General features: G+C 44.5%; 1 protein-coding gene across 1 annotated transcript in view; it reads left to right on the forward strand.

Moving 5' to 3' along the window:
- Positions 1-25,589, forward strand: part of NBEAL1 (neurobeachin like 1) — a 109,040-nt gene that overhangs the window by 7,346 nt on the left and 76,105 nt on the right. Inside the window, 8 exon segments of the mRNA XM_033169829.1 lie at positions 70-151; positions 4,743-4,870; positions 6,646-6,728; positions 12,447-12,532; positions 13,643-13,949; positions 16,408-16,514; positions 23,228-23,314; positions 24,858-24,941. Of these exon segments, the coding sequence (XP_033025720.1) occupies positions 128-151; positions 4,743-4,870; positions 6,646-6,728; positions 12,447-12,532; positions 13,643-13,949; positions 16,408-16,514; positions 23,228-23,314; positions 24,858-24,941 (906 nt within the window). The 5' untranslated portion in view covers positions 70-127.

Raw genomic sequence — 25,589 nt, forward strand, 5'->3', positions numbered from 1 at the left:
TGAGCGTTAAATCATATTAGACAGTTTTTACCATGTCTTGCCACTCATGCCTTACTATTTCCCTTTCAGAAATTTGGCTAATGTGGAGGAGATTGGCACCTGTTCTTATATTAACCATGTCATTACAATGACTACACTGTATATTCAGCAGGTAGGTGAATGTGTAATTTGCTTAAATTGCTTTCTGGTCAGAAACTCACCAACACTTGACTTGGCCATGTGTCCTGTCCCCTGCAACATAATTCATCTCTTAATTTCCAAGCTGCCACCCAGGCGTTCCATTTGGAGCGACAAAATTAATTCTACCACTGGAGTTCAGATTTAGTTGACTGGTTAGAGCAGGCTCACCTGATGGCGGTGAGGTAGAAATGAGTTTTATAGTAAGTTCTGTGTGAATTCTTGATTGCTTTTTATTTTTGTAGCTGTACTGTAATGGCAAAGGAATGCCTGAAAATAAATTTAGAGGGTAATTTATAAGGTGGCGAAAGGTTTGCTATCTCAACATCACATGGAGACCCTACCGCAGAGCTTTCCAAATGTTTCGTGTCGGTGACACACTTTTTAGACATGCATCGTTTCGTGACACGGTAATTCATTTTTGCATCATGTCGTGGCACAGTCATTTAGTTTTACTAGCAAACCAGAGGTTAAACGGACCCCTTTCCGGCCCCGGAAGAAGCGTTCGTGCGATGCACCTACACACTGCAGTAGACACACTTAACATTTCACAACACTAAAGTCAGAAAGGAATTACTTTCACTTAGTTTCTACGAGAGTAGTTATACAGTCATACCTCGGGTTGCGTTCGCTGGGGGTTGCGTTCGGAACGGGTTATGAATGCGCCGAATCCAGAAGTACCGGAACGGGTTACTTCCAGGTTTGGCACTTCGTGCATGCACAGATTCAGCGCTTCAGGTTGTGGACCTTTCAGGTTGCGAACGGGGCTCCGGAACGGATCCCGTTCGCAACCAGAGGTACCACTGTATAGGTATTTTGTACTAAAAATTAAAATTAAAAAATCCTCCGTACCCTTTTTTTAAAAGAGTATACCCATTGAACTCAGTAGGGCTGTGTACAATTGGGAACTTGGGGTGGCCATGGTGAAAATTGAAGCAGAGCGGTCTCGATTCTGGTTCTGCCCACCAGCAACTTTTAACCCTGCCCCCTAGCCATGCAGAAAGAGAAAGTTGCCTTCCCTTCAGTCTAAAGCATCTGATAATTTTAGATATTTTAGAAGTTTTTGTTTTTGGTTCAGAATGTTTTAAGCGAACTACCTTGATCCTCATAAATAAAGCAGCAGGTCAGTGTTATTATTCCCATATTTGACAATGGGGCTGAGACCAAGAGAGAGTGACTTTCCTAAGGTGAGTTCGTGGCATGGGCGAGATTCGAACTGAAGATTCCTTGAGTAACAACTTGCTCTCATAGACGGTATACTACTTGCCAAATAAATAGTGGTCAGTTTTATCTGTAACCCGCTCCCCCCCCCGTTAATTTTAAATATTTAATATGGTAGGATTCCCGTCGCTAAAAAAACAACAACTCATCACAGCTTGCTGACAGTCAAATATTATTGTTATTTTTTAATGTAGGAATAACTTATAATAATTGACTTTCATCAGCTGGCCTCTAGTCCATTTTGCAGGTTTCTTGTGCAGAAGGGGATTCCCGGAATTCACAAACTTTTTTTTTTTTTAAGCTCCCTCTGGTCACTCCCAAATTTAACAAGCAGTTTGGTGTAAGAACTGTGGGGGGAAATAAACAGAGAAAATTATACTGTGTGTGTGTGTGGCTCCGAGGCAATTTTCCCTTACTGCTATTTTAACTGTATAATTTTTATCATGCGCTTTGTACTTACTTTTGGCTTTCTGCACACCACTCTGATATTTTATAATGCGAGTGGTTTACACGTCTTCTAAAAATAAAACAATTACAGGAGCTCTCGCGCCGCATTTCAAATTTGCTTTTTGGGCCTCAGGCCCATTTGAACAAGTCAGCCTTGTAGCTCCACTGCAGGAAGTTGCTGAAAGGTGAAGCATGTGCTGGACGCAGAGATGGGTTCACATGTGCGCCCTTTAATTGTGTGTCTTGTCGGTTGGTAATCCTTCGGCAATCAAATTTCTGGGGTTTTTTTTTTGCCTTGTGTGAGAAAGGAACTCGGCCTACAGTTTTAGGAAACATTGAGGAAACCTTGAATGAAATCTTAAGTATGGTTTGAATGTGCAGCATACAGTGCCGTTGTATGCATGTTTCCTCATGAGTAAGATCCTTTGGGTTGCATCCAACACTGCACATCTGAACTTGCGCTCATGCAATGCTCAGCGCATTCCCAGATTGGGTCCCCCAATCCTCTAGAGCAGATTTTGAAGGCACATACCGTATTTTTCTGTGTATAAGACACTCCCATGTATAAGATACCCCCTATTTGGGGGACTCCAATTTAAGAAAATGGGGCTCCCAGAGTTGTTGAGCTTTTTTGGGGGTGGAATGCCAAAAATCAATCACCAGACTGACAAACGCTGCCAATGGTACGTGTCACAAAAGCCACAACACGTCTGCCTGCTCGCCACCAGCAGCCGGCAAGCGCATGCAAAATTGCCACAGTGAAGCCAGTCCACAGCAGCCCTTGCCGCAGCCACCAATCACCTACCCAATGGGCGTAGCAGCAGCCAATCCAAAGCAGCCCTTGCCACAGCCACCAGTCATCAACCCAATGGACGTAGCAACAGCCAATCCAAAGCAGCCCTTGCCGCAGCCACCAATCACCTACCCAATGGGCGTAGCAGCAGCCAATCCAAAGCAGCCCTTGCCACAGCCACCAGTCATCAACCCAATGGACGTAGCAACAGCCAATCCAAAGCAGCCCTTGCCGCAGCCACCAATCACCAACCCAATGGGCGTAGCAGCAGCTAATCCAAAGCAGCCCTTGCCACAGCCACCAATCACCAACCCAATGGGCGTAGCAGCAGCCAATCCAAAGCAACCCTTGCCGCAGCCACCAATCACCAACCCAATGGGCGTAGCAGCAGCCAATCCAAAGCAGCCCTTGCCACAGCCACCAATCACCAACCCAATGGGCGTAGCAGCAGCCAATCCAAAGCAGCCCTTGCCACAGCCACCAATCACCAACCCAATGGGCGTAGCCGCAGCCAATCCAAAGCAGCCCTTGCCGCAGCCACCAATCACCAACCCAATGGACGTAGCAGCAGCTAATCCAAAGCAGCCCTTGCCGCAGCCACCAGTCACCAACCCAATGGGCGTAGCAGCAGCCAATCCAAAGCAGCCCTTGCCGCAGCCACCAATCACCAACCCAATGGGCATAGCAGCAGCCAATCCAAAGCACCCCTTGCCGCTGCCACCGATCACCAGCCCAGTGGACGCTGACAACTTCCTGCTCGCGGCTGCAATCAATCGCCCGTCCCCCCTCTGCACTATCCGTGTATAAGACGAGCCCCAATTTTGAACATTATTTTAGAGTAAAAAAAAAAAAAAACTTGTCTTATACACAGAAAAGTATGGTACATGGCAAGAGAGAATGGGGAGAGTTCTGTTGTGCATGTGGAAGTCTGTTTCACGAACGGAACTCCAGAATTTGAGGCACCCCGTTGAGTTTTCGGACCTTAGTCCCAGTTAAGCTTTATGCTTTAAGCCTGTGAGTCCACATTTCAAGTCGGGAGCAGGCTACAGGATTGTTCCGCTTCTGTTTTTCCTCTCCCGTGGCCTGCCAATTTCCTCGCCTGCTTTCACAATTGTGTGAGTGTCGTATAACTCATGTGTACCTTGGGTATGCTTCCCAAACTCGCTTTGAGAATCTCAAGTGACGTAAATCGGGCGACAGGTTCTTACTAGAACTGTGTGGCAACTTCTAAGCAAAGGGGGACAGCGAGAAAAGAATTGATCCTCCGAGGTATGTACCCTGGAAAGCTGTAGGCTAAATCTGAAGGCAGCCATAATATGTATGTAGCCATATCCTGGCTACACACACACACACACACACACAATCATAATCATTATTACCCTTCTTTTTCTTATTATTATGGCCGCCTGGTAACCCTGTCAGATGGGTTGGCCACAAATAAAAAGTTGTTGTTATTATTATTATTATTATTTATTAATTTTCTTGGGACTGGCCAGTAGGGAGGCCTATAGGCAGAGGCGAGGACAGGGGAGATAAAACCTCAATATCCCTTAATCGAGACAAAAGCAATATCGCAGCTTTCGTTTCCATTTTTGCATGCGCTTCGGTTTTACTGCTCCAATCAATGCTGATAATTATGTAGGGATTGGGAAGGGGAGGGGGGGTTAGATTTCACTGCAGAATCGAAAACCCTTTCAGTTAAACGTAACAACAACAGAAAAGCCGGTGCATTTGGCATTGGGCGCACATCTCTATGGAAAGGGTATTAGGGGAAAGAAGGCCCAGTAGGAGCGCATGCGTGATTCTGTCCCCTCTCCCGATCCCTAAACCCCACTCTTCCTTGTGCATCTGAGCCTGATGAACGTGGTGTTTCATTCATTTCTGCGCAGCTCTCTTTGAAAACCCTACGTTTCATTTCGTTTCCTGGGAACCACGGGTAGCTAGCTGCTTTCCACAGAGTCTGGCTGTTGATCCCTCTAGCTCATTATTTGTACACATCGGCCGGCAACAGCTGCCCGGCATTTCAGGCAGGGGCGCGGCGCGTGCAAAACGGGTCGTGCCGAAAGTGTTTCGGTGACCGCCGTGTTTTTTGCTGTCTCTTCAGCTAAAGAGCAAAACGAAGGAGAAAGAAGTGGCTGACCAGACGCCCATAGAGGAGTTTGTAAGACACGCACTGGCTTTTTGCGAAAGCCTGTATGACCCCTATCGAAACTGGAGGCAAAGAATCGCTGGGTAAGTGGCAATCGAGTAACACTGAATATAAATACAGTAAAAACATTTTTTTTTTAAATCAGGCATCTGCACAACATATGCTTATGTGGTACAATGAAGGAGCATACTGGCCTGTTGTTGTTGTTGTTCAGTCGTTCAGTCGTGTCCGACTCTTCGTGACCCCATGGACCAGAGCACGCCAGGCACGCCTAGCCTTCACTGCCTCTCGCAGTTTGGCCAAACTCATGTTAGTAGCTTCGAGAACACTGTCCAACCATCTCATCCTCTGTCGTCCCCTTCTCCTTGTGCCCTCCATCTTTCCCAACATCAGGGTCTTTTCCAGGGAGTCTTCTCTTCTCATGAGGTGGCCAAAGTACTGGAGCCTCAACTTCAGGATCTGTCCTTCTAGTGAGCAATCAGGGCTGATTTCTTTGAGAATGGATAGGTTTGATCTTCTTGCAGTCCATGGGACTCTCAAGAGTCTCCTCCAGCACCATAATTCAAAAGCATCAATTCTTCGGCGATCAGCCTTCTTTATGGTCCAGCTCTCACTTCCATACATTACTACTGGGAAAACCATAGCTTTAACTATACGGACCTTTGTCGGCAAGGTGATGTCTCTGCTTTTCAAGATGCTGTCTAGGTTTGTCATTGCTTTTCTCCCAAGAAGCAGGCGTCTTCTAATTTCGTGACTGCTGTCACCATCTGCAGTGATCATGGAACCCAAGAAAGTGAAATCTCTCACTGCCTCCATGTCTTCCCCTTCTATTTGCCAGGAGGTGATGGGACCAGTGGCCATGATCTTAGTTTTTTTGATGTTGAGCTTCAGACCATATTTTGCGCTCTCCTCTTTCACCCTCATTAAAAGGTTCTTTAATTCCTCCTCACTTTCTGCCATCAAGGTAGTATCATCAGCATATCTGAGGTTGTTGACATTTTTTCTGGCAATCTTAATTCCGGTTTGGGATTCATCCAGCCCAGCCTTTCGCATGATGAATTCTGCATATAAGTTAAATAAGCAGGGAGACAGTATACAGCCTTGTCGTACTCCTTTCCCAATACTGGCCTAGCTTGGACCAATATAAGTTGTCACATTCATATGCTTTCGGGAGCAGCTGCTTCACTCCTTGCATGAGACTTGATGATGCCAGGACGTCGTCTAAATCAGGAAACCATGTCTACCAGATTTGGAACAAGACCAGGATACTTAACCACAGTTTGACGGTGGGTCAAAATATTGGCGTGTTCGGAAGCTGGCAGGAGCCATTGTTTCCCAGTTTGGGCAAAACAGGAAACCGTGGTTCCCTTGAGACTTCCTGATTCGATTGTTTGCACCACAAAAGGACTGTGGCTAAAGACTCGTTCATTCTGTGGCTTATTAAGCTGAGATATGATCACTTAGAAACATGGCCACAGTATATGTAGGTTCCTACCAACTTGGTTATGCGAGACGTAGCCTTCTACATGTATGTCAAAATTTGAGTAGCTGAACTATCAATAAATCCTATTGTTTTAATTTACCAAATTTGTAGTGTTAAAGCTGCATTTCCTTAAAAGTCAATTGTGGGCTGGGTTTTGGTTTTATTTAAAAAGTGCATTGCTTAGAAATAAAGTACGGTAGTCCAAAATAGTACCTCGGTAATTTTTAAAGTGCTGCAAATGTAATATGGAATACGTATTTTATTGCATTTGAAGAAACGTATGCTTCAAAACAAATAAAAAATGTGTACTGCAGTGCCCGCCTACAAATAAACCTTACCTCTTGGTTTCTCCTTTTTTTAAAAAACCCCATATAGACGAATTCTGAGCAATGTTGAAAAAAGCAGGCAGAAGTACAAACCAGCTTCCCTCACAGTGGAGTTTGTCCCTTTCTTTTACCGTAAGTATCATTGCCTTGATGTCTTAACGTTTCTAGTGCTCGCTTCGGATTTTTTTAAGGGATAAGATTTCTTGCCGCAGACTTCCAATCCCAAGGTGACGAATACAAAATAATTGCTGAGAACTGCTTCGGGACATTAAGCGCAGTTAAATGCAAGCTCTTAACAAATGCTTTTTGGCACATTTTAATCTGACCATTTTCATGCATGCCTGTGGTTGGCTTTTGTGTATTTTGCCAATATCCCATTTGGACTGGGAAGAGCCGGGTTCAGATACTAGCTTAGCCATGAAGCTCACTTGGTGACCTTGAGCCAGTCACTGGCCCAGTTTGCATGTACAGTCGTACCTCGGAAATCAAACGGAATCCGTTCCAGAAGTCCGCCCGACTTGCAAAACGTTCGGAAACCAAACTGCGGCTTCCGATTGGCTGCAGGAAGGTCCTGCAGCCAGTCGGAAGCCGCAGAAGTCCCGTCGGAAGTTCAGTTTCCAAAGAACGTTTGCAAATGGGAACACTCACTTCCAGGTTTGCGGCGTTCAGGAGCCAAAATGTCTGAGTACCAAGGGTGTTCAGGATCCAAGTTACGACTGTAAATCCAAGCCAAACCATGCCTTAGTGCAAATTGCCCCAGTCCTGCTGTTGCCATGCTATCTAGGGCTAAGCCATGGTTTGGCTTAGTGCTGTATCTGAAACCAGGCTCATGTTTTGTCTCTGTCCCCAACCCTCACCAACTGCAAGAGGTAAACAAAGAACAAACCTTGGTTTGTCTGGAGCAAGACAAACCATGGTCAGGCGTAACTAAAAATTAAATTTCTATGGTTTTCCATTACTGTATACCCTAATGCAAGTCAAAGGTTGCTGCTGAGAATACAAGTTAAAGGTTAAATGCCAGGACCTCAAGAAGATAATTAAAGAAGAAGACGTAATTAAAGAAGAAGGTAATTAAAATAAGCTGATCCCAACCCAATAACTGCCCTCCCTCAATCACACCCCACATGGGATCTCATCTTTGGAAGCTTACAGGAGGTAATAATACTTGTTTGAATCAGGGTGGATTTGATTTAAATCAAATTGATTTAAATCATGATTTAAATCACTAGTTAGTAAGACTTCACTGAAATCATTTTTTAACAGAAAGACTCGTTCTTGCTGGTATCATCTTAATATTTACAACCAGAGGAAGGTTTCATTTTTGGAATAATAAATTTTCAGAGTAGTTTTTACAACTATATCAAAAATTACTGATTTGGTTATACTATTACAAATACATAGACTGATAATTATCAGATTATTGTGAGGTTTAATAAGTTAACTTTATATTTGAACAACTTTTCTGCTGTACTTTATTGGAAGGAGAAAAACAATAATTTCCTTAATAACAATTTATTTAACTAAAACAATAACATTATAGCATATGTATCCATGTTTGTTAACTGATGTTAACTTTTTAAAAAAAAAAAAAAAAACCAGCAACTTAGACCAGGGGTCCCCAAACTAAGGCCCGGGGGCCGGATGCGGCCCAATCGCCTTCTAAATCCGGCCCGCGGACGGTCCGGGAATCAGAGTGTTTTTACATGAGTAGAATGTGTCCTTTTATTTTAAATGCATCTCTGGATTATTTGTGGGGCCTACCTGCTGTTTTTACATGAGTAGAATGTGTGCTTTTATTTAAAATGCATCTCTGGGTTATTTGCGGGGCATAGGAATTGTTTCATTTTTTCCCCCAAAATATAGTCTGCCCCCCCCCCCAGAAGGTCTGAGGGACAGTGGACCGGCCCCCTGCTGAAAAAGTTTGCTGACCCCTGACTTAGACTGAGTTTTAGCACACATGAAAAACTTAAAACAAATCCTTATTTCCTGAGGAATAGCCTTTGCACTATAATGTAACTTAAATAGAAAGCTATTTTAGAAATATTTTTCCTACAAAAGCATTTTATTTTTAAAATCCGATTTAAATAATAAAAACAAACCCTGCACCTACACAATTCAGGCAGTTTCAGACCACTTTGTACAGTCACATCTTCCTCCAAAGAATCCTGGGAACTAGTTTTTTGCGAATGGCATGGGTTGTTAGGTGACCCCGATCAGAAATCTAGCGTTCTCAGAGTTCCTTGGGAACAGGGGTTGACTGTAAAAACTCTGGAAATTACAGCTAACGTGGCTCCCCCTAAGCTATTTACCCTTACGTAAAAGTTTTTTTTTTTTTAAGTTCCAAAAGGTAGTTTTTGTTTCAATAGCCAGCTTGTTTTAAGACTTGGGCGTCTCCACCCCCCGCTTAATTTAAAAATGGTGACATTTTAACAGTGCTGGTTGGTGACGTTACTCAAGAGATTTTTATGGTGCTAATTTCAAACAAAATAATCTTTTGTGGCTTTGGCAGCAGCTCGTTCTTCTGCGTAAAGTTATTGCTATGGTAACAGCTTCCAGGTTAATGTTTATTGCTGAGAAAAATTCCTTAGGCTACTTGTAATTCCTTTCTGCCAGGTATGTTTTGAGCAAAGAATACAGTATAATGATTTTTCAATGGAAGGGAAAGATTTTGGGCTCGTCCTAGTTTTTTGCCAATAGGAGGTTTTTTTTTAGTGTTTTGGGCGCCGTGAATGTTTAAGAGTTTTTTTGCTACATAAAATTTTATTGGATCTTATGTCGGTATATGAAATCTCTGTGCACTTACCGTATTTTTCGCTCCATAAGACACACTTTTTTCCTCCTAAAAAGTAAGGGGAAATATATGTGCGTCTTATGGAGCGAATGGTGGTCCCTGGAGCTGAATTGCCCAGGGGCCAAAAGAGGATCATGTTTTTACAAAGAGAAAAGGAAGTGTTGAAAGGACCCCGCTCAGCAGCTGATCAGCAAGAGATCAGGAGAGAGATAAGAGTCCTGGCTCCCTTTCAGCCCCGCCCTCCATTGTTGAATGTGCTGCAGAGGGAGGTTGTTTGTTTCCCCAGCGACATGTGACTGGCTGATTAGATTATCTGTCTGGAAACTGTAGAAAAGGCTTCCTTTCCTTTAGAAGCTGCAGAAATGTGAGTTGAACCCCATAAAAATGGGGCTTTTCCTCTTTGCTTTTTCCCCTTTGCAAAAGGAGCTTTGCTTTTCCTCCTTTGCAAAAAAAAGCTGCAAAAATTTTAGCTGCTCCTAAAAAAACAGGGTTTTTCCCTTTGCAAAAAAGCTGCAAAACTTTTTACTGATCCTAAAAAAACCAGGGCTGTTAGAAGAGGAAAACCAGAATTTTTTTTCCCTTGTTTCCTCCTCTAAAAATGAGGTGCGCCCTATGGTCCGGTGCGTCCTATGGCGCGAAAAATACGGTAATAGCATCTTTTAAATGGCTGCATTTTCTCATAATACTAAACCACGATTTAGCATTATGTGAACAAACCGCGGTGAGCCTCAGACTTTCATGCTCCCTGCCTCATCTCCACTTTTCTCCTCTGGCACAGCCTGGAAGAGATGTCCAGAAATGTCCATTTCTGTTTCAGGCTAACTACAACTTGTCACAAAGTCTGAACTGGGACAAATGTAGGTAGGTTTGACGGTGGTTAGTGGAAACAAGCCAACTTCCAACCATAGTTTACGAAGCTGCCTTGTTTTCGCTAACCCTGATCAAGGTTTAAATGTGACACTAAACTGTGGTTAATCTGAGATGGAAGCAGAAGTTTCCAATCTTCTCGTGGCTGCGTTCAGGGAATCTTAGTGTGCTTCCTCACTGCTCTTAAATTGACAAAATAGAGAAGAGGGACCAATGACTATGTTTCGATGTGTTTTAGTGCATACTTTTTTTTTTGAGGAAAAAATTCTTTATTGAAATTCATTAATGTCATTACAAATTTAACTTCACACATACACATACATACAAAAAAATATATTCTTAAATTAATTTAACAAAATGTTAATTTAACCTTCTAATTTTGCTTAGGTATCCACTAAGCTAAAATCATATGATGTTACATAAAATAAAGTGAAAAACAACAAACTAAAGTAAAATAAATACAGACTTCCCATCATTTCCCAATATAGTTGACATTTGTGATTTTGAATGTACTTATAATTATTACCTTACATTTACCAGTAATATACTTTCTAATACTTTCTTCCAAACTAGCGTACCAATTTTCCTTTATTTCTTAATATTTTATGTACACAAGGGTCATTCAAACACTACCATAGATAATAGTTTTAGTGCATCCTTTTCCAACTTGGGATCCCCAGATGTTGTTGGACTTAAACACAGCGTCATCCTTTAACATTAGCTAATCTAGCATCTGAAGAGCCAAAGTTGAGGAAGGCTGGTTTAGTGAGATGTGAACACACCTAACCTCCTCCTCAGTTCATCTGTTGTCTCTCTCCTCTCCTTCGCCAACATGTCTAAGAGGAGTTTGGAAGTTTTGCTTCTACTTTTGATTAATCATACTTTGTGGCGCTGTAGGGACATGGGTGGTGCTGTGGTCTAAACCACAGAGCCTAGGGCTTGCCGATCAGAAGGTTGGTGGTTCGAATCCCCACGAGGGGGTGAGCTCCCGTTGCTCGGTCCCTGCTCCTGCCCACCTAGCAGTTCGAAAGCACCTCAAAGTGCAAGTAGATAAATAGGTACCACTCCGGCAGGAAGGTAAACGGCGTTTCCGTGCGCTGCTCTGGTTCACCAGAAGCGGCTTAATCCTGCTGGCCACATGACCCAGAAGCTGTACGCCAGCTCCCTCGGCCAATAAAGCGAGATGAAAACCGCAACCCCAGAGTCATCCGTGACTGGACCTAACAGTCAAGGACCCCTTGTACCTTTTAATCTCTGCTTAATCTTAACTGGGGCTGGTTTAAACAAGCGAGCTTCTGAAACCATGGTTTGGAACCAAGTGTAGTTAAAACGAGCCACAGTTTGTATGCTGGGAGAACAAAACTTAAAAAGTCAAGCAAAAAAGCATGAATTTCCCCATCCCAGCTGCTCTGCTAGGTTTCTCTGAAGGATGCTTTACTACTACATAGTTAAATGTGACGCTTTGGAAAGGTGGATTTAACTGAAACGGTGGCTTAATTTTACCACTATAACTAAACATTGATTATAGGCCTTTTGGTCAAGATGGCGTTGAGCCAGGCAGCTGGTCCAAGAGATCCCAGATAACGCAGTTTTAATTTAGTTTTAATTGGGCTTAGGTAAAGGTAAAGGTAAAGGGACCCCTGACCATTAGGTCCAGTCGTGTCTGACTCTGGGGTTGCAGCACTCATCTTGCGTTACTGGCTGAGGGAGCCGGCGTACAGCTTCCGGTTCATGTGGCCAGCATGACTAAGCCGCTTCTGGCGAACCAGAGCAGCGCATGGAAACGCCGTTTACCTTCCCGCTGGAGCAGTACCTATTTATCTACTTGCACTTTGACGTGCTTTCGAACTGCTAGGTGGGCAGGAGCTGGGACCGAGCAATGGGAGCTCACTCCGTTGTGGGGATTCGAACCACCGACCTTCCTATCTGCAAGCCCTAGGCTCTGTGGTTTAACCCACAGCGCCACCCGCGTCCCTTTTTAATTGGGCTTAACTTGTTTTAAATCAACTGTTTTTATGTCTTTAAAAAAGGCAGAGTTGATTACAGATTCCAGGGTTGACTTCATTATGAAAAGAAAAAATGGGAGTTACATATTTGTACAGTAATTGTTTTTGAGATACATTCTTTGACCACTTGCCTACAATTGTTTTGGCTCGAAGTTAACATGCCTGCAACTTGTCCTCTTCTTTCAGAGTGTTTTCAAGAAAGTGAGCATCTCAAAGAGAGTCTGAAGTGTTGTTTGCTGCACCTCTTTGGAGCGATTGTGGCTGGTGGGCAGGTGAGAATCCCGGCAAAATATTGTCGTCATCTTATTGACCAAGGGACGCAGCCATGAAGCCAGAAAGACCTTGAACTTCAGCATGGTTGTCGCAGCCCCTCCTGCCTCCTCAAATCTTAGCAAGAAACAGATATGTGGAGACAAGATAGGCAGGAGCGGAAGGAAAATGCTCAATGGCACTATTTTGTACATGCTTAAGAGTTCGCACGGAACTATGATAGCGAAGTATCCTCCTGCCATGACACCTTCTGTAAGCGGAAAGAAGACCTTTGGGTTCTGCACATAGAAATCACTCATCAGCTTTGTCCAGATAAAATGATAAGGTTTTAAAAAATAATTCGATATACAGTGGTACCTTGCTTCTCAAACTTAATCCGTTCCAGAAGTCCGTTCCGAAACCAAAGCGTTCCAAAACCGAGGCGCGCTTTCCCATAGAAAGTAATGCAAAACAGATTAATCCGTTCCAGACTTTTAAAAACAACCCCTACAACAGCAATTTAACATGAATTTTACTATCTAATGAGACCATTGATCCATGAAATGAAAGCAATAATCAATGTACTGTACTATAAAATAAATAAGACAGTATTGTTGATGATAAAAATAAAAATTACATTTTTTCTTCTTACCTGCACTGATGATAGTCATTGTTTGCAGGGGGGGGGGGGCTTTATCCATTTCCGCAGTCACACAATCAATCAATCAGTAGCTGAACTGGGTTCCACACAGTCACAAAAACAAATTAACCGAAAAAGCCTCAAAAACAAAAACGCAAAATAAATAGCAAAAACGAAAACGCCAAACTTAATCCATTCCGGAAGTCTGTTTGACTTCCAAAATGTTCGAAAACGAAGGCACAGCTTCTGATTGGTGCAGGCGCCCCAGAAACAACAGCCACATCGGACGTTCGGCTTCTGAAAAACACTCGAAAACCGGAACACTTACTTCCAGGTTTTCGATGTTTGAGAACCAAGGTGTTTGACGACCAAGGTACCACTGCACCAAATTTGGTGTTTGTCTGTAGTTTTTCTTTTTTGCTATTTGTTCGTTTGTTTAAAGGTTTGCTGATATAATCTCCTTGTATTGAGAGAGTTCCATTGTTGACTTTAGAGAAACGCTCTCCAAGCCATCTCTCCTGCCACCATGGAAGTCTTGATGCGCGTACTGGCAGACTGTGACGCGTGGGACAGCCGAGACCCCGACGAAGTGAGCAGGAAGGCCGAGCTGACGCTGAAGTGCCTGACGGAAGTGGTTCACATCCTTCTGACCAGCAGCTCCGATCAGCGGCAAGTGGAAACCAGCACCATATTGGAGAACTACTTCAAGCTGCTCAACTCGGACCACACGGCTTTGCCGAACTCGCGGAGGTCCCGGCAGTGGGAGAGCCGATTCATAGCGCTACAGATTCAAATGCTGAGTGAGTATTACGCCCCTTTGGGAGTTGGGAAAGGGGGGGGGCTGTCAGGAAGCAGCCTACTCACAAGTAGGACCCTGGCAGAGACACATGCCTGACTCGCATGTTCCCTCCTTCCTGGGTGATCGTTCGGGAGCTTCTTAAGCATTCTTCAGCCCGAACATCACTGCGACTGATGCCAGAAGACATCAGCACACTCACAGATCTGCAGAGGTTTGCGCAGTTGCGTAACAGACCACAGCAACTCAGCATGTAGGCTAATCTACTTTATTTACATGTAATACACACGGAGCGCTGAAACATCGCTCCCTCTCTCTCTATCATCAGACAGCAAAGAGAAAGAACAAAGGACAACAGTCCCACTTCAGGGAACACTATAAGACAAACATCCTGTCTTTTGTCACTTCCCACTCTGTGGAATGAAAACACTGTCATGTGATAGACAACAATCCCATGACTTCACACGGGGAATGAATCTCCAACAGGGGCAGGGTTGAGGTTTCTCCCTGGAACCATTTGCTTTTAGGGGTGGCAACATCTGCGCTGCTCCTGATGTTACTGGACTCCAATCATCTTTGACCATTGGCTGTGCCATCTGAGTTGGTTGTGAGTTGTGAGTTTCAACGACATTCCCCATCCTCGCTTTAGGGAGCGCTGACCAGGCGGCCTGGTGCCTTTTCTGCTGGGTCACTTTTTGTGGCTGGTGTCGTAACGATGGCTTCCAGAATAAAACTGCTTCAGAAGGCTGACACAATCGAGATACGTACTTAGTTGCCTCCTAAGTGCTGTAGATTCTAAACAGAAACAAAAAAGACTGGCAAAACACACACACAAAAACCTACTATTCCCTTCCACCGCGGTGGCGTTATCACTGAACCTTCTCCCCGACGAATCAGTGATAAAGTCTGAAATTAACTTTATCACTGATTCATTGGGGAAGGGGTTCAGTCATAACACCACAGTGGTGGGAGGGAATATATAGACCCACCTGTGTTTCCTCTGCGCGTTTCCTGGAAAAGGTAGCACATGTTTCATAGTCTTCAGTTTCACCTGGCCAGTGTTTGTGTATGCGTGGTATTTATTTATTTAGGCATTTTCGGTGCTGCTCTTCAATATTTGTAATACCAGGGGAGCTCGCGTTAAGCCAATTGCAAGTATAAAAAAAATATGGTCAACTAAAAAAACACAACCATTTCAGATGTGTCTGTTCAGTGGAATTTGCTGCCAAGGAGTGTGGTGGAGTCTCCTCCTTTGGAGGTCTTTAAGCGGAGGCTTGACAGCCATCTGTCAGGAATGCTTTGATGGTGTTTCCTGCTTGGCAGGGGGTTGGACTGGATGATGGCCCTTGTGGTCTCTTCCAACTCTTATGATTCTAGTTCCCCCAGAAGCGGACAAAATAATGTGTCCTCCTCCGCCGCCCCTCACCTGCAAGAACAAAATCATGCTGTTGCCACACTTCCAAGTGTACCTGTAAATGGGCTAGGTTTTTGCACTCTTGGAAGCCAGTGCAATGAGTCCTGCTAGAGCAGGCATGCCCAACCTTCGGCCCTCCAGATGTTTTGGACTACAATTCCCATCATCCCTGACCACTGGTGCTGTTAGCTAGGGATCATGGGAGTTGTAGGCCAAAACATCTGGAGGGCCGCAGGTTGGGCATGCCTGTGCTAGAGCAACGAGACTGTCACCTCCTGCCACCCCTGTCCCTCATGCCCTCCCTAAATCTATTTGGGAGGGTTGGGAGAACCCCAGAACAACGGGCAGGAGGAGGAGGGGAGATTGTTCTGTCTGGCGAGCAGAATTGCTTGTCCTGACGCGATGATCTCCTTAGCACGGCGTTGCATTCCATCTTACATTTCTTAGGTAGCCTAGTAGTAGCTAATATATTTCACATCCGGCAACTAATGTGCCCCTTTGGTTTCAGATCGTACAGGGGTAAAAGGTAAAGGGACCCCTGACCATTAGGTCCAGTCGTGTCCGACTCTGGGGTTGCAGTGCTCATCTTGCGTTACTGGCCGAGGGAGCTGACGTACAGCTAATGGGTCATGTGGCCAGCATGACAAAGCTGCTTCTGGTGAACCAGAGCAGAGCACGGAAATGCCGTTTACCTTCTGATGACGTGCTTTCCAACTGCTAGGTGGGCAGGAGCTAGGACCGAGCAACGGGAGCTCACTTCATCGCAGGGGTTCGAACCGCCGACCTTCTGATCAGCAAGCCCTAGGCTCTGTGGTTTAACCCACAGAGCCACCTGGGTCCCTTGAGTACAGGGGTAGATGAGTCTAAAAAGCCCAGAACACAAATTTTCACCGCCCTCTAGTGACTATGGTGGCTTATTTACCAGACGTAATGTATTCAGCATTAATTCTGGAAGTGTGTACTTGATTCTGACCAAACTAAGCCCCCTAGAGCAAAATGTCAAATTATATCCTGTATTTCTCTTTGATTTTCACTTTCACCTCCTTAGATACCATCACCGCCATGTTAGACTGCACAGACAGGCCTGTTCTGCAAGCGATTTTCCTTAACAGCAACTGCTTTGAACATCTTATTCGCCTGCTGCAAAATTGCAAGGTAAACAGGAGGTTGTATAAGAGCTAACCTTAATTTTGTTAAAAAAAAACACTATCCAGCTTTTGTAAGAGCCGAGATGTTCCTAATTCTTTGTCCATGCATTAGATAAAATCTTTGCCATGACTGTGTACAAAATAACTCAGTGTGAGCAGCAATGTTACCTTGCCAGAAGGAACAACTTGTTCCTCGATGTGCTTAATATTCTGAATGTTTCAAGAGACTTTGAGGCGGCTGCAGGTGGGTGGATGGGCTGATTTTGGATTGTTATGCAGATGTGCATCTTTTACTCCAGATGCACTTTAAATTGTTATGTTGCCGGCGGGGGCGGGCCGTGAAAAGCAAATTAATATTACATTTCTCCCGCCAAGGACACAATCCACAAGTTTTCTTTTTAGTTTCCTATAGTTCTCTGTTAATCTAGATAGCAGTGAATCATGTGGCAAGCCCCTTTTTGTACTGAAGTACAGTGGTGCCCCGCTAGACGAAAATAATTCGTTCTGCGAAAATTTTCGTCTAGCGGGTTTTTCGTCTTGCGGAGTGGCAATGACAGCCGCGCTCCGCAAAACGAAAAGAAAAAAAAAGACGAAAATTTTTCGTTTTGCGAGGCAGCCCCATAGACTTTTTCGTCTAGCGGGGCAGCTTTCCGCTAGACGAATGCTTTCGTCTAGTGAGTTTTTCGTCTAGCGAGGCATTCGTCTAGCGGGGCACCACTGTAGCTGAATGCCTCAGAAAAGTGCTTTCTCCTAGTGATATTGGGCGTACTCTTTCTTTCAGTGCAGCAGAATTAGCAAACAATTTGCAAACTGGGAGTCATCCCTGGGGACGAGTGCTTCCCAACCTTGCCACCTGCTACAGAGTAATTTCTTTCCCTCTTCCTCTCTTGTTACCATATGGTTTGGGCTTCAGTCCTGTACACCAGGGAGTAAATCCCATGGAACACACTTCTGAGGAGACAGGCATAGAATTGCTTTTGCATGTCCAATTTTGCAAAAGATGGTTAACGTTAACCGTGGTTCCCTTGCAAACTAGGACCGGGCTATTAGTAGCTTTGCAGATCCTTGTTAATCCCGGTTGGCATTAACCATTTTAGTGCTGATACATGTCTAGCACTCTAAAGCATGGCTAACAAACATGGAAAGGAAGATTCACTCTGGAGAGGGGAAGAGGAGAGAGAGAGAGCATCTCCCAAACGCTGGATCCTAGTCCGCAAATTTTCGAAGAACGCCACCTTTAATGCCTACGCAATACAGGTGAAACTCGAAAAATTAGAATATCGTGGAAAGGTTAATTTCTTTCAGTAATTCAACTTAAAAGGTGAAACTAATATATGGGATAGACTCATGACACGCAAAGCGAGATATGTCAAGCTTTATTTGTTGTAATTGTGATGATTATGGCCTACAGCTGATGAGAACCCCAAATTAACAATTTCAACTTTGGGGTTTTCATCAGCTGTACGCCATAACCATCACAATTATAACAAGCAAAGGCTTGACATATCTCTCGCTTTGCATGTCATGAGTCTATCTCCTATATTAAACTCCAGTAGCTAATGAAAACAATTGCTTACATAAATGGACTTTTCCACGATATCCTGATTTTTCGAGTTTCACCTGTACGTTTGTGCGTGGAATTGCGTCTTGCCAACAACTTGACTACACTCAGCGTTTCGAATGCCGTGCATATTTACTGTGCGCTTTTGAAATCAGCGGGACTTACTTCTGAGTAAACCAGGATAGGGTTGTTGTACTAGTCCCGGTGTGTGGATTGAAAAACAACATTCAATATAGTTTCATGCTCAATGCCTAATAGCCACGCAAAGTCAAGGATCCACTGGTTGTTAATTCCTGAGATGTTGGTCTTACGTGCAGAGGGAATCCTAAGGTTGGGTTGCTTAACCCCATCCATTAGCTCAGTGCCTCAAGGCATGGCTATGCTTCCTTTCTACCCTGTTTCCCCCAAAATAAGACATACCCATAAAATAAGCCGTAGCAGGATTTCTAAGCATTTGTGCGATATAAGCCATACCCCAAAAATAAGACATAGCGATAGGCGTGGCTTTGCAGCGTACCGACGCAGAGCGTTTAAGAAGATGGGCAGCACCCCCTAAAAATAAGCCATAGTGTGTCTTCTTGAGGATAAATAAATATAAGACAGTGTCGTATTTTCGGGGAAACACGTTATGCTGTTCCTCCATCACTGAAGTACATTATGTAGCTGCAGTAAGTTCCCTGGCCCCTCCCTCTCCTGTCCCCCACTTCTTGGGGGGGGGGGACAGGCAGCATGGGAAAAATCATGGAAGGCAGCAGTGTCCTTGTGGATAGGTTTCCAATGTGTCATCTGACTTGGCTGAGCTGATGAACTGCAGCACACCTTTCTAGCCACTGTTGGGAAGTGGTTCTGATCAACAGTTCTTGATGCGTGAGAGTTGCCCAAAGGGTGCAGAGGATAGGGTGCCTTTTCTCCCTGCTAAGATCCTTGGGTTGAGTCCCTTTGTGTCCTCATCGACATGAACCATAAACAAGAAAACTATACCAGCTGACAACAAAACCAAGTATCCAAATGTTCTGTGCCCTCTGTTAATAGACAGTCGGCCTTCTTTAGAGACAGGGTGTTGAAAAGAAGAGAATCGACTCTCCTTTGCTGCTCTTCTTTTGAGCATTCCAAGAGGGCGGAATCTCTTTATCAGAGTATTCTACATACTCTCTCCTGAAAGCGCCATTATATTAAAATACCCAGGAGTGGGAGGGACAACCACTCTCCGCCACCAAAAATGCTTCAGGTGATTTTTAAGAATAAAAGCAGTCTTTCTGCAGCTATCATTTTTTGGTAGGTTTTCCGTTTTGCGTTTGCTGTGCCTGACTGACACAAAGGCAGGGACGGCTAATCCTCTTCAAATATAGCCTTGTTTCAGGAACCTAATGGAGGCTGGGTTGTATCTGGGTTGTATCATTGCCCTGCTCAGATGCTCTTCAATCTCCGCCAACCATTTTGCTTCCTGGCTCCCAGCAGCAGGTTGCTAACTTGCAGCTGGCATTGCCATGTTTCCAGCTGTGTTGTTTTTGAAGAGTTTAAAAGATTTTAAGATGGGAATATCCTTTTAGTCTGACCCTCCTCCCCGCACAGGCTGCCGGAAAAGACATGCTGTTCTTCTGTACATTTGCCTCTTCAGAATATCGATTGCATACGACGTCAGAACTCCTCCTTGATCTGCTACTCCAGATAGTCTTAAGGTTGAAGCCCCGGTCACTTCTCTACATGGAGGGAGGACCACAAATGGACCATGAATGGGTCAAATTTACATGCTCAAAGGCTGCAACCAGGGCTGTGGCTCAGTAGTAGAGCATATTCGGAGCAAGTAAGAGGCCTCCGGATCAATCTGAGAGAGACGGCTGTCCAAAACATTTGGGAGCGGCTGTCCACTGGCATAGACAGTACTGTGTTTGATGGACCAGTGATCTGACACTGTGGAAGTTTCCGATCCAAAGAATCTTGGGGGAGATCCTTAAGTGCTTTGGGGTTTCTGCCGATTTTTCTCTTTATCAAAATGCACCCCCACGCTGTGCATTGGATTACATTCTGGATAGTGCCCCCCGTCCTTGAGAGCATTTTTTAGGGGTATGTTGGACATTCATTGGTGGTTGAGTGAGGGGCACGGCATGTGTGGGTATGTGTTGGGCAACTTGAATAATCTATACAGTGGACCCTCTGGATATGAATTTAATTTGTTATGGGGGTCCATGCGCACCCCGAAAAATCCGTATCCAGAGGTGCCGCTTCTGCGCATGTGCGCGGCGTGATAGAGCACATCTGTGCATGCGCGAGCAGCGAAACCTGGGTTTGCCGCTTTCACAACGTGAGAGTAACGTAACCCGAGGGTTTACTGTAATGACTAACATCTCCATCAATGTTATTAATTATTATTATTAAATTTATACCCTGACTTTTCCCCTAGGCAAGGTCTCAAGGCAGCTTACTGATAAAACAAGAACAGCTAAAAACACAGGGGCAGGGAAATGATTAAAAAAATAATTAAACATTTGTGTGTTTTGTGCTAGTTTTGGGGTCCCCCCCTTTTTTTGGTCACGTTGAACTCACTTAGGTTTCTTCATGATATTCTTTTTTCTTTTACTTCCATAAATTATGTTAGGTATGTTTTTCCCTTACATATGCAGAGGGGAAACCTCTTGCTTGAAGAAGCGGACCCTTATAGGCGTGGTCTGGAGTCACAAGAAGCTAAGCAGGTCTAGGTGTGGTCGGCGTCTGCCTGGAAATCCTATGTATGCCACCCCAAGTTCCATTATGGAGTCAGGGTACAAACGTAACAACAACCGTAACAAAAAATGGTACTGGTCTTCGTTGTGATGTGTAGGGCGGCAAACCTTTTTATATGGTGGCTATCCCAGCTTGGCTAGGGAAGACCTAACTCTCCAGATTTCAGTTGTGATTTAAGAGTGTGGGATCACACCCTCAGGATAAAAGTTTTCCCTCTCCCTCAAGCCTTCGCATTTTGGGTACAGATTTTCTCCATCCTCCCATCCTCCCCCTGACCCCCACCCTGGCCTTAACTAGAGCAGTGTTTTTCAACCTGGTGTTGCCTGGTGTGCCGTGGGAAAAAATGAAAAATTACTTTATATATAGTCAATATAGGCACAGAGTTAATTTTTTTAACTTTTTCTAATGGTGGTGTGCCTCGTGATTTTTTTCATGAAACAAGTGTGCCTTTGCCCAAAAAAGGTTGAAAAACACTGAACTAGAGAGTGTGATGCTAGAGCCAGTGTGGTGTAATGGTCAGACTTTTTTATTTTTTAAAAAAATGGTTTTTACTTTTTTGGGGGGTTACTAATGGTTAGAGTCTGTCAGGTCTTGGGAGACTCAAGTTCAAGTTCCCACTTGGCTGTGAAGATTCCACTGGGCGACCTTGGGGTCAGACCCCCGACTCTCAGCACAACCTCCCTCGCAGGGTTGTTGTGAGGATAGAATCGTGGTGGTGCCTATGTACACTGCCTTGAGCAGATTGGAGGGAAAGCGGAATGTAAATGAAATAAGCATAGGGAAATAACTGCTTGTTTGGTATCCGTCCGTCTCGAGAGACAATGGAGTTCGCGTGTCCAGGGGTGAAGTCAAACCGCTGGTGACCTCCTCAGGGTGCAAGCCTGGGCAGCATATATAGAGATCCTGGGGTGCCCAGATAAGACCCACCTCTCGGCCTCACTGATGTGGTCCAAAGGAAAGCAGAGCAATACCAGCTTGGCTCCGGAGTTGCCAGAAACAGGCGTACAAGATGCCCTCCAGCCATCTTAGGGATTCCACTCCAGATTTGTGTAGGGTTTACCTGTACTGCTTAGCCTTTCCTTCTCCTGAAGATATCCCTCAAGGCAGCTGAGGTTTAGGATCCGAGTTTTCCTTCTCCTCAGTGGGCTCCCTTCCCAGGTTGACTAGCCCACCTGCCAGACCCATCGGCTGCCTTCACTTGGTTTAGCTGGCCAGTTGAAGCCGTTTCCTGGGTGTGGCTGCTGTGTCATGTGCTGAGAAATTCTAGAAACCACAGGTGAGAGCTGAGTGCAGGGTAGGGACCAAAGCTGGGCAAACTTCTGCAGAAGGAGCACAACATGTCCCCCACCACAGAGGCACTACTCTTTCAGTACCCCATACACCTCAAGGTGAGAGATGTGGATGGCACTGTGGTCTAAACCACTGAGCCCCTTGGGCTTGCCAATCAAAAGGTCAGCGGTTCAAATCACTGTGATGATGGGGTGAGCTCCCGTTGCTCTGTCCCAGCTCCTGCCAACCTAGCAGTCTGAAAGCATGCCAGTGCGAGTAGATAAATAGGTACCACTGTGGAGGGAAGGTAAACAGTGTTTCCGTGTGCTCTGGCTTCCATCACGGTGTTCCGGAAGTGATTTAATCCTGCTGGCCACATGACTTGGAAAGCTGTCTGTGGACAAATGCCGGCTCCCTTGGTCTGAAATCGAGATGAGCGCCGCACCCCATAGTCGCCTTTGACTGGACTTAACCATCCTGGGGTCCTTTACCTTTTACCTTATTACACTCCAAGGAAATAACTACACCATGGTTAATAGTAACCTGGTTCCTCTCTAGACTAGAATTTGAAAATACGGTTCAAAGTTCATTTGCAAATTCTGGTTGAGAGTGAACCAGCTTAGTACTAACCATAATTAAAGTCAGTGTAGAGATATCCTTAACTATGGTTTAAAAACAGGGGAAGGGCAGGAAAATTGTTCCAATACGATGGGGTATTGGCAGGGAGGGGTGCATACAAATTTATGGCCCACACCCGATCTCTTAACTATGATTTAAAAGATCAGGGTGTTATATTTGCATAGGCCAAATGAAATTTTACAAAATGCACCCCATTCTCAATTCCATTATCAACACAATGCTTGGAGAGATGTGGTTTGGGGGAGATGAGAATTGCCAGATCTTGGCATTCTCCTCCTCTGTTTCTGTGGATAGTGACATTTCCTATCTCCATATTTTGCATCTCTTGAGATGACCTCTGGAAAGGAGGAAAAATATCCCCCAATCCTAGCTATTTACTTCTGGAAAAAAGGGACCCTTTATTTGTTACAGCCATTGTGTTAACTTGCTGGTTTAGTGAGATGTTTGCTCCATCCTTTTATTGTCTCCGGCCTGCAGATTGACTGTTTAACACGCCTGTTCCCATTATTCTTATCTCCCGTTTTTAACAGCTGTTTTTAAATGCTAACAGTCAGGTGGCAGACAAGACTGAGAAAGACCTTGCCAACAAATTACTGACAGAAATGAATCAGGAACAGGTATCTTTTGAGTTGAAGCTGAGGCGCAGTGGCAATCAGTTGAACGAGACCTTTCCTGTACTTCACCTCTAAAACACCTTGTCCCTAAGATTTAGTTTGTCTTAACTAACCGAAAAATGCAAGCTAGGTTTAAAAGGTGCTTCAAGGCTTAAGCATACCAAAATCCGCATTAAGGCGGTGCCGTTATTAGGCCAACAAAAATGTCAAAGCATTTGATATGTACAATATTTGTCGCGTTTTATTTTTTAAACGGAGGAAGGTGAAGTCCAGGAATAGAACTCCAGTTTCAAAACTACCAACTTGGTGATTTCGTTTTATTTTAGTTCTTTGTTTCTTTGTTTCTTTGTTTCTTTGTTTGTTTCTTTCTTTCTTTCTTTCTCTCTCTCTCTCTCTCTCTCTCTCTCTCTCTCTCTCCTTTCCCCACCCTCGTCCTTTCATCTTTCTAAGCGCTGTGGTGTATTTGGGCTTTTGGGGTTTTGTCAAATCTGTGCGATTGGATGTGATGTCTTGATTCTGTTGCAAAATAATAATAATAATGAAATGAAATAAAAAATAAAACCAATCATTGTTCACAGTACAATGGACAGACTGAATTTGGGAGGTGGGGAGCAATTGGTGCCTTAATTAAAAAAAAAAAATGTTTTCCATCGTGAGAGAGTGCAAAATGCCAGTTCTTACCTCATGACTTCTTTAGAAATGGTAGGAGCTTTGGTAACAAATAGGTTCTTGTGCAGAGTGACTGAAACAGGTGAAAACAGTGCACTTGCCTGAACCCCGATTCTGTCTAAATTAATCTGTTAATAAGTCAGCATGGTGATCCCTGCCTAAGAGCTAATTCAGCTAACAACCTTTGCTTAATTTTTTTTTAAAACTCCTGTTTGTTTTTCTGCACTCCAGATGAAATGCCCTTCGTTCACACAGTCTTACTGTGCAGATCCACAAGCGGATTTCGGTGACAAAATATTTCTAGTTTCTCAAACAGGAAAAAAATGCCCCCCCCCCCCAAGTCTAATTCGACAGAACAAAAAAGTATTGCGACTCTTTCGAGACGAGTGACTTGTGATGCCCCTTGCATGGAAAGCGCTATGGGGTTAACAAATTATCGAAACATGAAACTATGCAGGCGCAATTAAGAATCTGTTTAAGAAGATTTCATGTGCTGGAGCATGGACTGAGACTAACTATTGATTACCTGGCTAGATTTGTTGGTCCCTCCCTCTTGAGATTGTCCATTAAAAGCATGGAGAAAATGTCAGTCCAAGTGTCTTTCTGGGTATGTGTGAATGCTTCTTTCCTCCTCCTCCTTTCTCTTGAGATATCTGCCTACCCTTCTCTGGCGTCCTCTCTCTTGTAGGTTGTGGTGTCATAAAATCCATGCCTTTGGGGGGGGGATAGGGGGGCGTCGGGGAGATGATTGGGAAGCATGCGAATGAAATTGTGTGTTCACGCTAACATGAAAGAACGGGGTGCGCTGTTGCCCTTCAAGGTGCCAGTGGTTGACTCGACTGTCCGTAACGCCGTGTGTCCTTTTTGCTTCTCGTAGGTATTTCAGGGACAGCTAGACTGCTTGGCGGTATCGGCCATTCGAGCCCTTACAGCAGTGATGCACAAATCTCCCGCCGCTAAGGTAAGCAAAACTTCCTCAGAGCGGTCGCCGCCCCAGTCTTCCAGTGCGTCCTTTCTCTGTCATTATATTGACAAGTTCTTTTTATGGCAGTGGTTATTGGACTGGAAAGGGTGACGGAGAGTGCAGCCGGCTCTATTTAACACCCCTGACAAGTGAATGTTGTTGTTTTTTTAAAAAATTTTTGATTATATATTTTGTGCTTTTATATTTTGATTTTTGTTTATATTTTGAGACCTCTGGGTATAGGGCAGTACAGTCGTACCTCGGAGGTCAACCGGAATCCGTTCGACTTCCAAACGTTCGGAAACCAAAGTGGGGCTTCTGATTGGCTGCAGGAAGCTCCTGCAGCCAATCGGAAGTCACGGAAGCCCCGTCGGACGTTCGGGTTCCAAAAGAACGTTCGTAAACCAGAAAACTCACTTCCAGGTTTGCGGCGTTTGGGAGCCAAAATGTTCAACTCGCAAGGCGTTTGGGATCCAAGGTACGACTGTATATAAATTCTAATGATGATGGTGATAATGATATAATGTGTTGTGTGCCACAGAGGCTTTCCTGCTCAGGCCTCACCCTGCACCTTTAGCAGAATGTGTTGGTAGTGTGCTAAGAGAACTAGAATGGACTGCATCCCTTCAGGTGGTGGGCCGGGGG

This window comes from Lacerta agilis, chromosome 1 (genome assembly GCF_009819535.1).
Source record: "Lacerta agilis isolate rLacAgi1 chromosome 1, rLacAgi1.pri, whole genome shotgun sequence".
Classification (NCBI taxonomy): Eukaryota; Metazoa; Chordata; class Lepidosauria; order Squamata; family Lacertidae; genus Lacerta; species Lacerta agilis.